At 39.0% G+C, this 17,624-nt stretch overlaps 1 protein-coding gene across 2 annotated transcripts in view; it reads left to right on the forward strand.

The window, feature by feature from the left end:
• Positions 1-2,497: 2,497 nt before the first annotated feature.
• SNX4 (sorting nexin 4) overlaps positions 2,498-17,624 on the forward strand; it is a 327,445-nt gene continuing 312,318 nt past the window's right edge. For both annotated transcript variants that reach the window (XM_053698049.1, XM_053698050.1), the window contains exons 1-3: positions 2,498-2,737; positions 11,066-11,187; positions 17,623-17,624. The exon at positions 17,623-17,624 is cut by the window's right edge and continues 137 nt beyond it. In XM_053698049.1, the coding sequence (XP_053554024.1) occupies positions 2,501-2,737; positions 11,066-11,187; positions 17,623-17,624 (361 nt within the window). In that variant the 5' untranslated portion in view covers positions 2,498-2,500. The remainder of the gene's footprint in view (positions 2,738-11,065; positions 11,188-17,622) is intronic.

Consider the following 17,624-nt stretch of genomic DNA (forward strand, 5'->3'; position numbering starts at 1 on the left):
CTCTAAAGTCACATTAAAAGAAAAGTAGCTTTATTGCACAACCACATACAACAAACCTATTTTCCATTGATCGTACGCTTGTTGAATGCTTAAAAATTTTAGAATACGAAGTTTAATTATGTGCAGTAAATAAGGTAGTATTTGTGTGTTGTTGTTTTTTTTTTTTTAAATCAGTGGGGGCTTTTTGTTTACTGATGCATGCTTTGAGGGTTCTATAATGTCCCAGAATCTATAGGCATTCCTTAAAGAAACACTTTTCTGGATTTGGGCCACATTGGATCATGGTACTTGGAGTTTCAGGGAGATTGCATTCCATTTGCTGGCATCAGGGAGCCGCTATTACAATCAGGGAGACTCCCTGAACTTTAGGGAGAGTTGGGATGTCTGGAGTAAATTAGAAAGTTGCTTAAAATGGCATGCTCTATCTGAATCATGAAAGAAAAAAAATTGGGTTTAGTATCCCTTTAAGCACTCTGATTACTAAAATAGCATGAGTAACATCAGTCACATTACAGAGTGTGTAGTGTGTGTATAGTATGATTTCCATTTATACAGGCTACATTCAGTACAATTGCTGCAGGTGCTAACCGCCCTCCATACTACACCATGCAGAGCAATCAGATAGGATTCAGCCAATCGGAATTCGACGGACGCCATCTTGGATGACGTCATTTAAAAGTACCTCATTCCTCTTTCAGTCGTCGTGCCGGATGGATGCTGCGCGGCGGAGGAGCGAAGAAAGAAGATTGAAGATGCCGCATTGCTTGAAGACATCGCCGGATGGAAGAAGACTTCTCTGCCGCTTGCTTGAAGACATCGCCCGGATGGAAGAAGACTTCTCTGCCGCTTGATTGAAGACATTGCCCGGATGGCAGAAGACTTCTCTGCCGTTTGATTGAAGACATCGCCGGATCGGATGAAGAGTTCTGCCCGGCTGTGTGAAGACAAGGTAGGGAGATCTTCAGGGGGGTAGTGTTAGATTTTTTTTAAGGGTGGTTTGGGTGGGTTTAGAATAGGGGTATGTGGGTGGTGGGTTGTAATGTTGGGGGGTGGTATTGTGTGTTTTTTTACAGGCAAAAGAGCTGTTTTCTTTGGGGCATGCCCCGCAAAAGGCCCTTTTAACGGCTGGTAAGGTAAAAGAGCTGTTAACTTTTTTAATTTAGAATAGGGTAGGGAAGTTTTTTATTTTGGGGGGCTTTATTATTTTATTAGGGGGCTTAGAATAGGTGTAATTAGCTTAAAAATCTTGTAATTTAGTCTTTTTTTATTTTTGTAATTTAGTTTAGTTTATTTAATTGTATTTTAGTTTAGATATTTGTAGTTTATTTAATTTATTGATAGTGTAGGTGTATTTGTAACTTAGGTTAGGATTTATTTTACAGGTAAATTGGTAATTATTTTAACTAGGTAGCTATTAAATATAATTAGGGTTAATATAGTTAATATATATAATATAATAACTATATTAACTGGGTTAATATAGTTAATATATTTAATATAATAACTATATTAATTATATTAACCCTAATATTATTAGGGTTAATATAGTAAATATAGCTGGCTGCGGTGTAGGGGGATTAGATTAGGGGTTAATGTGTTTAATATAGGCGGCGGGGGTGTAGGGGGATTAAATTAGGGGTTAATATTTTTAAAATAGATGGCGGCGGGGTAGGAGCTCACTTTAGGGGGTAGGTAAGGTAGATGGCGGCGGGGTAGGGGCTCACTTTAGGGGGTAGGTAAGGTAGATGGCGGCGGTGTAAGGGGCTCACTTTAGGGGGTAGGTAAGGTAGATGGCGGCGGGGTAGGGGCTCACATTAGGGGGTTATAGATTTAATATAGCTGGCGGCGGGGTCCGGGAGCGGCGGTTTAGGGGTTAATACATTTTTTATTGTTAGGATAGTGAGGGGGGATAGCGGATAGAGGGTTAGACGTGTCGGGCTATGTTTGGGAGGCGTGTTAGACAGTACAGGTGATTTTATAACTTAGTCAGGTTTTGTAGGCGCCGGCAGTTTCTAAAGTGCTGGTTTTTCAGACTTACGATTTATCAAGCCCACTTCGCCACCCTATGAATGCAGGTTCTTTCACAATTTCAAGTTAGCGGTATACTGTATATTGAAAGAGGTTTGACAATTACAGTAAAGGTGACTATATTATTATATAATTTGTATTTTAGTATGCTTCCCTGCGTGACGAGCATGTATTAATCTCTGTCTATCCTTGCGCATACGGATGATATTATACGATGAGATAATATTCTGCACAGGCATGCTATTATAGGCTCACAGTCTTTGCAGCACTGTTAATAATTGCCACATGCATTATTAGTGTGGATAGAAAACAAAGTTTATGTATTTTAAACAAACGTAAATGACTGCCAGGCTGCCAGTGCCAGCTAATCATGGCAAGTGAAGTAACAGAACTGCACATACTAATATAAGAACATCATAAAAGCTGTCAGGTGATACAGTTGCAGGCAGTAAGAGTTGCTAGTGTTGTACGCATGCGTATTCCGCGCCACGCCCCGGGCATAAATCTTACTAGTATGGAGCCGACTGAGAGCCCCCGGTCGGAGGTGAATTATACACCGGGAGATTGGAAACAAGTAGAAGTAACTTCAAGCCTCATGTCGGAAGAAAAGGAGCAAGAGCTGTTTGAGTCTAACGATGTTGACACTGAGACAACCAGAGAAGAGAAGCAAGGAGGCGGTACCGAGAGCGGCCTAGAATGGACCGGTTTGGTGAGTCGACTTGGTGAAGCCTAGTATGTACCGTCTGACTCAACCCAGCTGACAAACAGCACCACATATATATACAAGTAGACTGCATACCATATACCAACATACAGAGACTGTATAACACAGGCAGAAATATACAATCTGTACTCCCAGACTAACAAACAAGCCACATAGAATATGTAAACAGATAACAAACACAAGCAAGTAATGTGCACACAGACTGACAACCAGTACACACAGACTGACAACCGGGACACACACAGTAGACACAAACAGACTGTCAACCAGGACACACACACACAGTATACATACAGACTGACAATCAGTACACATAGACACTGACAACCAGGACACACACACAGTGTATATATATATATATATATATATATATATATATATATATATATATATATATATATATATACACACACACACTGACAACCAGGACACACACAGTATATATATATATATATATATATATATATATATATATATAGACACACACACAGACTGACAACCAGGACACACGCACAGACTGACAACCAGGACACACACACAGTATACACACACACACAGACTGACAACCAGGACACACACACACACAGACTGACAACCAGGACACACACACACACAGACTGACAACCAGGACACACACACACACAGACTGACAACCAGGACACACACACACAGACTGACAACCAGGACACACACACACACACAGACTGACAACCAGGACACACACACAGTATATACACACACACACACACACAGACTGACAACCAGGACACACACACAGTATACACACACACACACACAGACTGACAACCAGGACACACACACAGTATGTATACACACACACAGACTGACAACCAGGACACACACACAGTATATATACACACACACACACACACACACACACACACTGACAACCAGGACACACACACAGTATATACACACACACACACACATAGACTGACAACCAGGACACACACACAGTATACACACACAGACTGACAACCAGGACACACACACAGTATACACACACACACAGTATACACACACACACAGTATACACACACACAGACTGACAACCAGGACACACACACAGTATACACACACACACACACACTGACAACCAGGACACACACACAGTATACACACACACACACACTGACAACCAGGACACACACACAGTATATATACACACACACACACACACACACAGACTGACAGCCAGGACACACACAGTATATACACACACAGACTGACAACCAGGACACAGACTGACAACCAGGACACAGACTGACAGCCAGGACACACACACAGTATACACAGACTGGCAACCAGGACACACACACACTATACACACACAGACTGGCAACCAGGACACACACACAGTATACACACACACACACACTGACAACCAGGACACACACACAGTACACACACACACTGACAACCAGGACACACACACAGTACATACACACACTGGCAACCAGGACACACACACACACTGGCAACCAGGACACACACACACACAGGGGCGCACACGGGCTGACATCCATGAGGCGCACACACGGGCTGACATACATGAGGCGCGCAAATAGGCTGATAGCCATGATGTGCAAAGGCAAACACACTTGCACATATTTGTACACAGAATCACAGACAAGATACACACAATCTATTCTAAGATTGACAAGCAAGACCCAAACTAAATTGTCATCAAACACACAAGCATACAGTATACACACAGACTCTCAAGCAGGATACACCGTGTAATGACAGATTAACAAGGGCATGATGCACACAGTTGCTCAACACAAGCCTTGGCTCCAAGCTGCTGTGTGCTGCAACTCAAGTTCAAATTTATCACCTGCGTCTCCTCCTTGCCCTGAGTGCCTGTACTGTGGCGGATCAGTACATTTATTTAGACATTTAAAAAGAAAGTTACCAAGCAGACATGGATGGCATCTAAGAGTAGGTCTGGCTGACGTTTCGTGCCCCCATAGTGGCGCTTAGTCATAGATTCTCTGAACCACTCTTGGACACCATTCATTTCTGCCTGGTAACTTTCTTTTTTAATGTCTAAATAAATGGTGTTTTTAAATGTATAACACCAAAAGTGCTTTCTAGTATCCATAATGCGCACAGTGTATGCACAGACTGGCAAGTAGTACAGATGAACGCAGAGATTTTCAACCAAGATATAAATACATAATCATAGTCTAACCAAAACACACACACACTGCAATTATAGCTTCAGACATACTGAAACACTCCTGTCAACTTGACAGAGAAATGCTCATATAGTGATATAGGACAGGCACAGTATGATTCACATTCATGCTGAAACTCTTAACAGCACTCAAGTCACGCGAGAATATAGTTAAAGAGCCTGATAAGCATACAAGATCTTGCACAATGAAATGTATACATAGGAAAATGTGCAGTTCAGACTTGTGCAGTTGTGCACACTGCAGCATAAGTGACAGCTTGACGCACTGTTACACACACACACACACACACACACACACACACACACACTCCCCTATGGCCTAATGTAGTTTTTGTTTATTCCAGCTCCCAAGTTGCACCAATGGTGAAAATGTAATTGATTGTGAAATTTAACAATACGCTAAACACTATTTATAATAAAAAAGTAAATGAAGGGCACTTTCATTGATTAAAGGGGGCGGGTTACGATAGTCTACATTGTGATCAATCGTTTTACACTGAAATGCGTTGCAGGCAGAGGAATGGCCGAATGTATAAGAAGCTGAAAGGGTGATTATTTATTTTAGCGTCTGCAATGATATTAAAGTGAAAGTAAACTATACTGAACCTCTAAGTGTCAACTGAATTTACAAATTAATTAAGGGGGAGTTTAATTAATGAATTTCTTTCCTTTGCTATAATAAAACTTTAATTTTACCTTTTAGATCCGCTAATATAAACCACCATCGCTCCGCCTGGCTCTAAAAATTTTTTTTAATTTTTAAATGACGAAGATCATCTTCTACTTTTTGATAGGTCCCCCAGTGGCGTCTGAATTCTAACTTTATGCCCCTAAATTAAAGTGCACATGCGTGTCTCATTGAATTGAATGACAACAAACAAGCGCGTTCATGAGAGTATTTCTTAAAAAAAAGTTAGCGATTAGAGGTTTAGGAGATGAATAGATTATTAAAGTTTGGTCTGAAAACTTACTTTCACTTTAATCAATTTAAAGTGCTCTTCATTTACTTTTTTATTTCAAATATTATTGAGCGTATCGTTCAACTTTACAATCACTTTAATCAGCCATTGCAGAGAGCTTCTTAAAATCTGCAATATTAATTGTATTTAACTAGAGTTTAAAATCATTAGCCTGATGGGCTGAGATAAAGATACACACTCGCTCAGTATACTGCACTAGGACACAGAATCAAAACCAGCAACCCTACAAAGTCTGCTTAAGGGGGCATAAAGCATCTTTTCATCAAAACTTTTCTGTAGTGTTGAAGTAAATTAATATACAATGGTCACTTTCTCCCATCACCTATTTTATTTAAAGGGCAATTATAGTAGAAAAGTAAACCTTTTTAGAGCATATCATTTTAAAACTAACATTGTAATACAATGGCGTTGATTTATCAAAGGCTTTGCCAGCCTTCGCCCCCCCCCCGCAGCGGAATTCAGCCCGCGCTGCGGTAGACAGGGGCGCGTATGTATGTAGTCTTCTTATCCCGGCGTCAAGGCGGAAGGATAAGGAAATATCCCAGAACAATGTGAGTGTAGAAAATGAGGTAAGCAGTACTCACGGTAGACAGGGTAGTCCTTCACGGCAACAGAAAGGCAATCCAGCAGTATAGCAGTTCAGGGATAAACCAAGAGAGTGGTCAGGAACAGGCAGAGGTCAGCAAAAAAAGATAATCGAGCAGTTTAGCAGTTCAGGGGGTAAACCAGGCAGAGTTCAGCAATAAGGCAATTCAAGGGTTAAACAGGCAGAGTAGTCAGACAGGCAGAGTTAAGCAATATTAATGCAATCCAGCAATTCAAGGGCTAAACAGGCAGAGTTCAGCAATATTAAGGCAATCCAGCAATACAAGTAATAAAGCACCTAGGAGCACACTCAGTAACACCTATACTTGGGCAGTGAATGTACGTTATGCAGGTACTTACATAGGTGCTGATTCGCGCCAAGGAGCTCAAAGGATCTGGCTTTAGAGGGGAAGAGACGTGCGGTGATAACGTCATCGCCGCACACTCACAGCAACCGCTGCGTCCCTAGCAACAGCCAGAGCAGCAACCGCCGCATCCCTGGCAACAGCCAGGGCGGTGCAAGGGAGTGCCGTGACATAGCTCCCCACTCAAGGGTTCCCTCAGGGAACTAGAGTCTGCTTCGAAGGGTGAGCAGCATGGAACTTGGAGACCAAAGATGGAGCATGCACATTATGGCCCGGAATGCTCTGCCACAGAGTATCCCTTCCATTGTATGAGATATTGGAGCTACCTGTGCCTTATTCTGGAATCCAAGATCTTGGCAACCTCATACTCTGGTTCACCATATATCAGAAGTGGAGGAGGAGGACGTCTGAGTCGAGTATATCTATTTGTGACGTAGGGTTTGAGCAAGGAGATGTGAAAGACTGGGTGAATGTGCAAGGTCTTAGACAAGGCAACAGGAGAAAGTATTTTGAGGTCTTTATAAGGACTAATATACAGAGATCCCAATTAGTGACAAGGTTGACATAAGCGGTAGAGACCCAGACACGATCACCTGCAACAACGGCACGAATACTGGCTTGATGATGATTGGCAAACCTCTTATATCTAGAGGTGGTTGAGTGTAACTGAGAGCGTATTTGTTGCCACTGAATAGTGAGGTTAGTGAAGCGACGTTCTGCAGCAGGTTTGAGCAGAAAGAGGAAAAACACAAGGTTGATAACCAGCTTTCGGCCTGGAAAGGGGGGCATCATAGAGAAGAATGCCAATGAGTGTTCTTCGCAAGTTCAGCTAGGGGTAACAACCCAGACCACTTAGTGTGCTGTGAATTAACATATGTTCCTGAGATAAGCTTCCGAATCCTGATTGGTTCTCTCCGTCTGCCCTTTATTCTGGGGGTGATAACCAGAGGACAAAGAATTTGCAAAAGCTTCTCCAAAAGGTAGAAATAAATTGAGGTCCTCTGTCAGAGACGATATTTATGGGTATACCATGTAATCATACCATGTGTAACAGAAAAAGAGTGGACAATTCTTGGGCTGTAGGTAACGTCGTTAGAGGTACAAAATGAGCAAGTTTGGAGAACCGATCCACCACCAGAAGAAGGAAGGTCTACAACAGAATCCATAGCTATGTGTGTCCATGGTTGTTTAGGTATGGACAACAGTTGAAGTAAGCCATGTGGTAGGGAACAGGGAGTTTTATTAACAGCACAAGTTTGACAAGCTTTGACATAATCCTGAGAGTCCCACTTCATAGTAGGTCACTACTCATGTTGGGAAAGGAGTTTAGTTGAAATAATCTTTATTGTCAGAAAGGAAGTCAAGAGACATTATATCTAATACATCATGCTCCTAGTTCAGATAAATATATTTATATTCATTGTTACAGTCTCAGGACCTCTTATCATGTTGGATAAAGTTTTATAATTCCATATATCTGTCTGAAACAACATGAACAAGAGTTGGAGGATGAAACCACTTCTCTCAGCAATTTGTATATCCATCTGGCTTTCCCAATGTATCTCCATCATTACTGAAATCTCTGATAGTCCATAGAGTCCTAGCAAAAGCTCCCACCCACTGAAGTTGCCTTCAGGCGTAGGAAATATATTAGGTCCTGTTTATTTTCCCGAAGTAGGTACAAAATTATCTATAGTCTTCCTTCCCCTCCCTTATGTGTTTTCATTTTATTTTAATAATTATAAACATTAAACATAAACTTTTGGAACTGTAAAACAATAAACTCATAACTGTATAACCTTTCCCGTCGAGCAGAGAGAGAACCATCAAATTGCATCTAAGATGTATATAAGTTCCCCCTAAAAGACTTAGTGGCAATAAGTTTAGGAGAGATCCCCTATCGTGTTATAACTCTTGAAATACTTAAATCTCCCTTATTTCTCTTCTATCTCTGTTCATGATCCAGTGGACCCAAATCTTTTGGAAATGTGTTGTTATCCTGCAACCAAGAGGCAGATTCTGACATAGCATATATATTATCTAACCTGTTAATCATGGGGAAGGAGTTTAAAGGTTCTTGTCAAACCAGGGCGACCTGATAGCCTGCTGTCATGATCCCAGGATAATACAAGAGAGAGAAGGTTTGGAGGAACATAAAGGATCTCCGGAGTCTCCGGGGCTTCAGAAGGTTTTCTTGACTCGGCTCGTTGCAGTCTTTGAAGAAGAGAGGTGTTGAACTGAGCAACCACACAGGAGGTGGGTATGATGTGTTCGATAGCAGCTTCAGAGGAGTCACTAGACTGAGAAAACTGATGGGAAAGGGCATCAACCTTTTTTATTCTTGGTCCCAGGAAGGTAAGAGACTATAAAGTTAAAGCGACAAAAGAATAGGGCCCACCTGGCCTGTCGAGGATTGAGACAATGAACAGTCTCTAGGTACGTCAGATTCTTGTGGTCAGTGAGGGTTGGGGGTATCCTCTAGCCAATGACACCATTCAGTCAGGGCCATCTTAATGGCTAAGAGTTCATGATTGCCCACATCTTAATTCCTTTCTGCAGGAGTGAAGCATTTGGAGAAAAAGGCTACCGGGTGCAACTTAGAGGTTAAAGGGTCCCTTTGGGTTAAGACTGCACCAGTTCCTATCTCGGAGGCATCAACCTCTAAAGTGAACTGCAGGTCAGAATGGCGGAGCACAGAAGGAGAACAAAATACTTTTTTTTTTTTTCTCAAATGAGAGAAAGCATTGACAGTTGCACAAGGTCAATTCTTGCAGTCTGTTTCGTTTAGTCAGCTCAGTGAGTGGAGCAACAATTTGGGAGAAGTTCTTTATGAACTTGCGATAATAGTTGGAGAACCCCAAGAATCTCTGTAGTTCATTTAAAGAGGTGGGTTGTGGCCATTCCAGAACTAGCTTTGTAGGATTCATGGCAAAACCATCCTTCGAGATGACATAGCCAAGGAACTGGACCGGAACTTGATAAAATTCACATTTCTCCAGTTTGGCTACCAGAGAATTGTTTCTGAGACGAAGTACCTGTTTTACATGCTCATGATTCTCCTCAAGGGTGGAGGAAAATATGAGGATGTCATCCAAATAGACGATGACAGTGCGATAAGGAGGTCACGGAAGACGACATTGACAAATGCTTGGAAGACAGCAGGGGCATTACACAGCCCAAAAGGCATCACAAGGTATTCGTAATGCCCTGTTCTCGTGTTGAAAGCATTCTTCCATTCATGTCCTGGGAAGATGCGAATGAGATTGTACACTCCACGTAGGTCCAACTTTGTAAAGGGTTTAACACATATCATTTTTCAACTATAATGGTTCTTTGACGAAGCCAATCCTGCCTTGTTACTGGAGTCGACATGACTATACTGTCATTGTATTAGTAAGACTTACATTGTTTTGTATTAGCTCAAATAATTTTTTTACTGTGCATAAGCATTTTATATATTTTTATATTAAAATTTCAGTGTGTTTAAAGGAATAGTCTAATCAAAATTAAACTTTCATGATTCAGATAGAGCATGCAATTTTAGGCAACATTCTAATTTACTCCTATTATCACTGTCTTCATTCTCTTTGTATCTTTGTTTGAAAAAGCAGGAATGTAAGCAGCTGGCCCATTTTTGGTTCAGCACATGGGTAGTGCTTTTTGATTGGTGTCTTAATATAGCCAACAATCAGGAAGCGCTACCCAGGTTCTGAACCAAAAATGGGCTGGCTCCTAAGCTTACATTCAAATAAAGATAGCAAGAGAACAAAGACAAATTGTTAATAGAAGTACATTAGAAAGTTGCTTACAATTGCATGCTCTATCTGAATTATGAAATTTTAATTTTGACTATACTATCCCTTTAATGTCACTTTAAGATGCAAACACAGCTTTAAGATGTGCCAAACAGAGCATTAAACACCACTGTGGCACACAGTTTGGTAGTAAACTTCCATTCTGATACAAATTAAAAGAATCTTGAAACTGTTGCAGCCTTAAATACATCTAAACTGTTTAGCAAACAGATGAACAGCCTGTGCAGTTAAACTGAGCTTTTACATACAGGAAGGTGCCCTGTGCGGCAGATCCACAGAACGAGGTATATAACTGCATCTTCTTTCATATCTCTAAATACTTCTATTTATTTTCTTTTTCTTTCAAGATGGCAGAGGAAAATTGTTTGTTGAAGAAACTTGAAATTAGTGTGTCAGAAGCTGAAAAAAGGACAGGAAAAAATGCAGTAAACATGCAAGAGACCTACACAGCTTATCTGATAGAGACCAGGTGAGTGTGTTTGTATAGATTTAGGCAGTGCTCAAAATGAGGTCATTATATAAGTCTTAGGAGCCCGACAGAAAATTGAGGAGCCATCTACATATTATTTTAATTTTATCACCACAAACGTATTCCAAGCCAAAATTCCCCACCTTTTCACAACCCCAACAACAACAAGATTCTCTCTGACTTTAAAGTTAGTCATAGGACAAAAGTATAGGAGTGTACTCATAACTTTTCATTGTGTGTGTATATGTATGTATATGTGTGTATGTGTGTATATATATATGTGTGTATATATATGTGTATATATATCTCTATATCTCTATATCTCTTTCACAATCTATATGTTGACTAACCAGAATATGGCCACATTGTGTGACTTAAGATCCCAATTTTTTTTTTTTGAGGAATCAAATTGCAATGAGCATACAGTTGGTAGCAGTCTACAATAGTGATTATGCTTATCTACTTTGCCATCTTTATATATATTTTCCAATTTTTATAGAACAAAAATAATCTAAAACAATAACTATGTTCACTGTCGTTCGGTATCTTATCTGTACTTTTGAAGCCAATCCAAGTGTCCCTTCACCTCTGAGGTAGATGGTTTCAGGCAATGTTCCATATACCAGTTCTGTATCTGAGGTTAAATCTTCTGATATAGATATATTGGCTTCTCATTAAAGGAAGAGGGGAGGGGAAAGTAGGAGAATATGGCGTAGCGTATAGAGCTGTGAAAGGAAGGGCCAAGAAAGCGGAAGAAAGAAATATCGGGAGAGAGAGTGAGGAGGAGGTAGACCGCTCCATCTAAGTCCTAGGTAAAGAATGAAGATCCCAATTTTAATATAAAAGCATAGGTGTTTTTTTTACATGCAACTCTTTGCTTTATTTGAAAATGTGTTGTCTTTTTACAAGTGGATTTGTGCCATTACCCTCTAGTTAGTGTAACTATTTGGTCTCATTGGCAGCACTCCCAAAGTTGTATTTAAACCTTTTGTGAAGTGTGCTGAACCAAACTTTGTTGATTTGTATTTAAAAAAAAAAAAAAAAGGTAAACTGACCATCTTCTATTGGTTAAACCCCACCCAAGCTCAATTGTACTCACAACAGTGTAATGGAGTTGTGTATGTATGTATGTATGTATATATATATATATATATATATATATATATATATATATATATATATATATATATATATATATATATATATATATATATGCGCCAGGGAGTCTCATTCTATTATAAAGAGAAAAAGCAGAGATGATTCAGCCTTAAAAGGCAAAGGACTGTATTGTTAGGGCTAGTCAACATTGGAACACTTTGTACGTTGGTGACTGGCTAGGCAGAATATGGCCATATTGTGTGACTAAGATACCGATTTTAATATAAAACCATTGGTGTTTTTTGCAGCATTTGACATGTTTTCTTTATTTGCAACTGGATGTGCGCTAATACCCTCGGCAGTGTTCTTTACATTTTGCTAGCCGGGTGGCATTAGGAAGTAGCCGGGTTGGGGCAGTGTTGTATTTTCTAATATTAAATCATTTTCTGCTATTCAAAGCACAAGTTAATTACATAATTGAACATAAATGTATTTAATTTTAATTTATGCAATCAAAATATATACCATCTTGCTATATAATTAAAAACTATTCTATATTTCATGACTAACCTTTATAATATAATTTATATTAAATAGGAACTATCTTTAGATAGATTTTTCCTCAAAAAGCATTTTTTATATATATATATATATATATATATATATATATATATATATATATATATATATATATATATATATATCAAAATAACAAGAGTATTGCATTGAGCAATGATACTTTTTTTATTGGACTAACTATACATTTATAAGATGACAAGCTTTCGGAAGAGTTCCTTCCTTTATCAAGTCTGAAGCAATACTAACCAATTCAATGGAATTTACAGATTGTATCTTAAAACACAGAATAGCTAAGAAGACAGTGCAGGGAGAGGAGGAGGTGTCGTAAAAATCATGAGGGGGGCTTAGGTAACAGGCAGACAGTGTCCAGTGTAGGAGAACAGACAGGGGAAATATATAGCTTTACATAGAGCATATACTGACATAAAGTTATATATCAACATTGAATCAATATCTATAGAGATGTGAAATTGTATATACAGGGGGAATACAAAGGTTAAGAAAAGACAAAAGTGTGGACATAGGCTTACCTGTGTACCTATGTATAAAGAATGTGGAATATACAATGTAATTGACTAAATGAAAGTACATTACAAAAAAATTTTATAATGTGTTAAGAATCCAGAGTCCACATTTAGTCCAGAATTAAACAGGTTGAAGTGCATTATCATTTTCATTTCAAAGGTTTTTCTTTCCATGGTGTTATTAAAGTTTCCTCTGAGAATTTTGATTTTGAGGTTTTGGATGGAGTGGTCAGGTTGGGTGAAATGGTGACCAACAGGGGTGCAGTATTTTGTTTCACAGTGGTTTTTGATTGAGTGTCTGTGTAAGTTCATTCGAAGGTGCAGTTTTTGGCTTGTTTCTCCAATATAGCATCCCATTTCACATGCAGTGCAATGTATCATGTATACCACATTTGCAGATATACATGAATATGCCCCTTTAATGTTGTAAGATTTATTATTGTGATTTGCTGTGCTGCTTTCACAAACGTGTTGACACAGTTTGCAGCGAGCTTTATAGCAGCACTTGGTTCCATTCTGAGTGTTCTTTTTCTCAAGGGGTAGCTTCCTATGTATCAGTTTCTGCTTTAGGTTAGGTGCTTGTCTGTATGCCAGGATTGGGGGTTTTGGAAAGATTTTTTTGAGTGTGGGATCCTCTAAGAGTAGTGGCTGTAAGTCTTTTATGATTTTTCGTATCCCTTCCACAGCAGGGTTGTATTTGACTACTAGTGGTATACGTGATATGTTTTTCTTCTCCCTGTATTGTAGTAAGTGTTCACGTGGGGTATTGAGGGCAGAGTTAATTTTTTTATTTATAATCCTTGTTTTGTAACCTTTTTCTCTGAATGATTGGGACAATGTGATGAGGTGTTTGTCACGGTCCTTGGTATCTGAACAAATTCTGTGGTATCTTGTAGCCTGACTGTAGATTATGGATTTTTTAATGTGATTGGGGTGGGAGCTGGAGCTGTGGAGGTAGCTGCATCTATCTGTTGGTTTCCTGTATACAGATGAGTGCAGTTTGCCATTTGTGATGGATATTGTTGTATCCAGGAAGTTGACACAGTCTCTAGAAAAGTTCATTTTAAGCTTGATTGATGCATGAAATAGATTAAATGATTTATGAAAATGTTCCAGGTTTTTTTCTCCTTCTGTCCATATGATGAAAATATCATCAATGTAGCGAAAGTATTTGAATGGTTTGTGAGGGTGAGTGGCTAGGAATCTCTGTTCTAAGTCAGCCATGAAGAGGTTTGCGTACTGTGGTGCCATTTTGGTGCCCATGGCTGTTCCCATGATTTGTAAGTAGATGGAGTGGTTGAAGATGAAATAATTGTGAGTAAGTATAAATTCTGTAAGTTTACTGACTGTAGAAGCACTATATGTCTGGTTAAGGCTGTTGCAGGAAAGAAAGTTTAAGCAGGCATCAATACCATCTTTATGTGGAATATTGCTGTACAGGGATTCCACATCCATTGTCACAAGTATAGTATCCTCTGGCAATTCTGTTATCTGGCTGATTTTGTTAAGAAAATCAGTGGTGTCTTTTATAAAGCTAGTGGTGTTAATAACTAAGGGCTTAAGAATATTCTCCACTAGGCCCGATAGTTGCTCAGTCAGAGTGTCCATGCCTGTTATTATTGGTCTTCCTGGGTTCCCTGGTTTGTGGATTTTTGGGAGCATGTAGAATGTCCCTATGCTTGGGTTAGAGGGCACCAGTTTGTCCAGTTTATGTTGCGTGTGTTTAGGGAATGTTTTAATTAGTTTTCTAAGTTGCAAAGTGTATTCCTGGGTGGGGTCCTTTTCCAGTTTTTTGTAATAAGTTTGATCTGATAATTGTCTATTTCCCTCTGTGATGTAGTCCTGTGTATTCATGATCACCACTGCTCCTCCCTTGTCCGCAGGCTTAATGGTAATGTTTTCATTATTTCTTAAGTTTTTTATAGCATTTTTTTCTAAGTGTGAGAGGTTATACATTATTTTTTTATGCTGTGTGTTGAGCAGAGATGCAGTTCTCAACCGGAAGCTTTCAATATAGCTGTCCAATTTTGTGTTGCGTCCTGGTGCAGGTGTAAAGATTGTGTTCTTTTTCCTTCCATTGTAGTCCTCCATAGTGCTGGTATTTTCTTTGTTATAGAAGAATTCTTTTAGCCGCAATCTCCTGAAGAATTCTTCTAAGTCTGAGTACAGTTGGATTTTGTCTAGATTTGTACTTGGACAGAATGATAATCCTTTACACAGTACTGATATCTCTGGCTCTGACAGGTGGTATTTTGAAAGGTTCACAATCCCTGAGTTTTCTGTGTGGTTTTCTTGGTTGGTGACAGTTTGTGTTTTAAATGAGGTGCTGTTATTGTCTGTGGACGTTTGGTCATTTGTTGTTGAAGTTGTAGTTGATCTGTCACCTGGAGCTCTGTTTTCTTGCATTTGGTGTTTTATTCTGTTTTGTGACAGGCATGCAAGTTTCTTCTTTTTCTTCTTGATAAAATTTTGTTGTGCTTTGTGGAAGTGTTGCATTTCTTTTTTAATTTCTTCATTGTACCCATTATTTTCTTGTAGTTTTTGTAGTAGGAGCTGCTTTTGGTCTTTTATTATTTGCTTTTTGCTGTATAGTTGATGAATTAGGTTATTTCTCAGTTTCTCACTGGTACGTCTGCAAAGTTTTTCAGCATACTCACAGTTATGAGTGGTTGCAAGTGGATTCTTAATTTTCAGTCCATTTGGAATGAGATTCATTTTTTTGCAGGATGATAGGAAGTATATATCACTGTTGATCTGTGTTTCTTTTGTGATCAGTTTCATGATTTGCTTCTTATTATATATAATATATATATATATTAAAAAAAACAAGAAAACTCCTCGGCACTCCAAAGGTAGGATAAGTAAAAACAGTCCTTTATTTGGTTAGCATGGTAAAAACATAGACCACATACAGCAGCTTAATAAAATCATGTGTAGAACAGGAAAGCAGGGGGAACATCACCCTCCTGTGACATCATACGCATTTCATGCCTCTGGGGCACTTGTTCACTGATGTATTTATTCCCCCCCCCCTATGTCTGCCCTCCATTATAATAATGGACACTGATAGCACTGACCATATGATGCTCATGTGTGTCAAGAATGTGGTTCTTAAATGCCACTTTTTTAGCGTTTGTTCTCAACTACAAACAAGCCACTAAATCTCCTAAATTTGTCTGCAATTTTACTTTTTTCTTTTATATTTGTTTATTCAGAAAATTCACAGCTGGACAATGGCTCCTTTTTTTTTTTTTTTTTTTTTTTTTTTTAGCCAGTTTTGTGGCTATGAACAATATAACAAATTATTGTTCACTAACACAGGGACATGCATAAACATTTGTGAATTGTCCATTGACTGGTAGTCAGTCTTGCACTCACATCAATGATTAACCCCTTTCCTTCCAGTGATCTGGGCATGCATAGATTAACCTCTATCCTTCTAGCACCACAAATAACAAAGTTGTGAACCCTTAGCTGGGAATGACACAGAAAACAGTGACTAACCCTTTGACTGATGCTTGGCACAATGCCCTGCACATTCACTTATTCATGATGCCTGTCCAGTGTTCTCCATGCAAAATGTTGCCATTTGGGGGCATTATAAAGTAGCCAGGTAGAGATAGTGTACTTTGCAATATTATATAATTTTCTGTTATTTATAAATGTTACTTAGGATATTCAAACATAAATTCATTGCAAAATCTAACCTACATTGATTTATTGATAATTTGTGCCACAACTATAAAAATATCTAAAAAAAAAAACTATAAAACTATAAACTATAAAAATATCTAAAAAAAAAAAATTGGCTAATTATAGCTTAATATAAGGGCCATAATAGTCAAAAATAAATCACATGCTCTAATTCGTTAGATATGTCATTTTAAGACTATTGACAGTTGACGACTGGGTGCTTAACTAAACTAAATAGGCCCTGGGGAGAACATTGCCTGTCACAGAGAAGATAGGTGAACAAAGGCAGAGGAGGTTACTGGGCGGTAAGCGGCAAGTAGGATGGAGCTGGTGTGTAATTTTGTTCACTTCCACTCCTCCCTAAACTTTGTGAAGGTTGAAAGTCAACAAGTACATGTGCAAAAAAAAACAACTGACATTGGTGTCCCTGTGACAGTCCAGGCTGTGGACTGGACAAGCCTGATTTAGATGTTACCTATACTAGATATTTGTGCAAATGTGCAATTCTCAGTGCTAAAACTTTACATCCTCTGTCTTTTAGGT

The sequence above is a fragment of the Bombina bombina genome, chromosome 1, assembly GCF_027579735.1.
Source record: "Bombina bombina isolate aBomBom1 chromosome 1, aBomBom1.pri, whole genome shotgun sequence".
Classification (NCBI taxonomy): domain Eukaryota; kingdom Metazoa; phylum Chordata; class Amphibia; order Anura; family Bombinatoridae; genus Bombina; species Bombina bombina.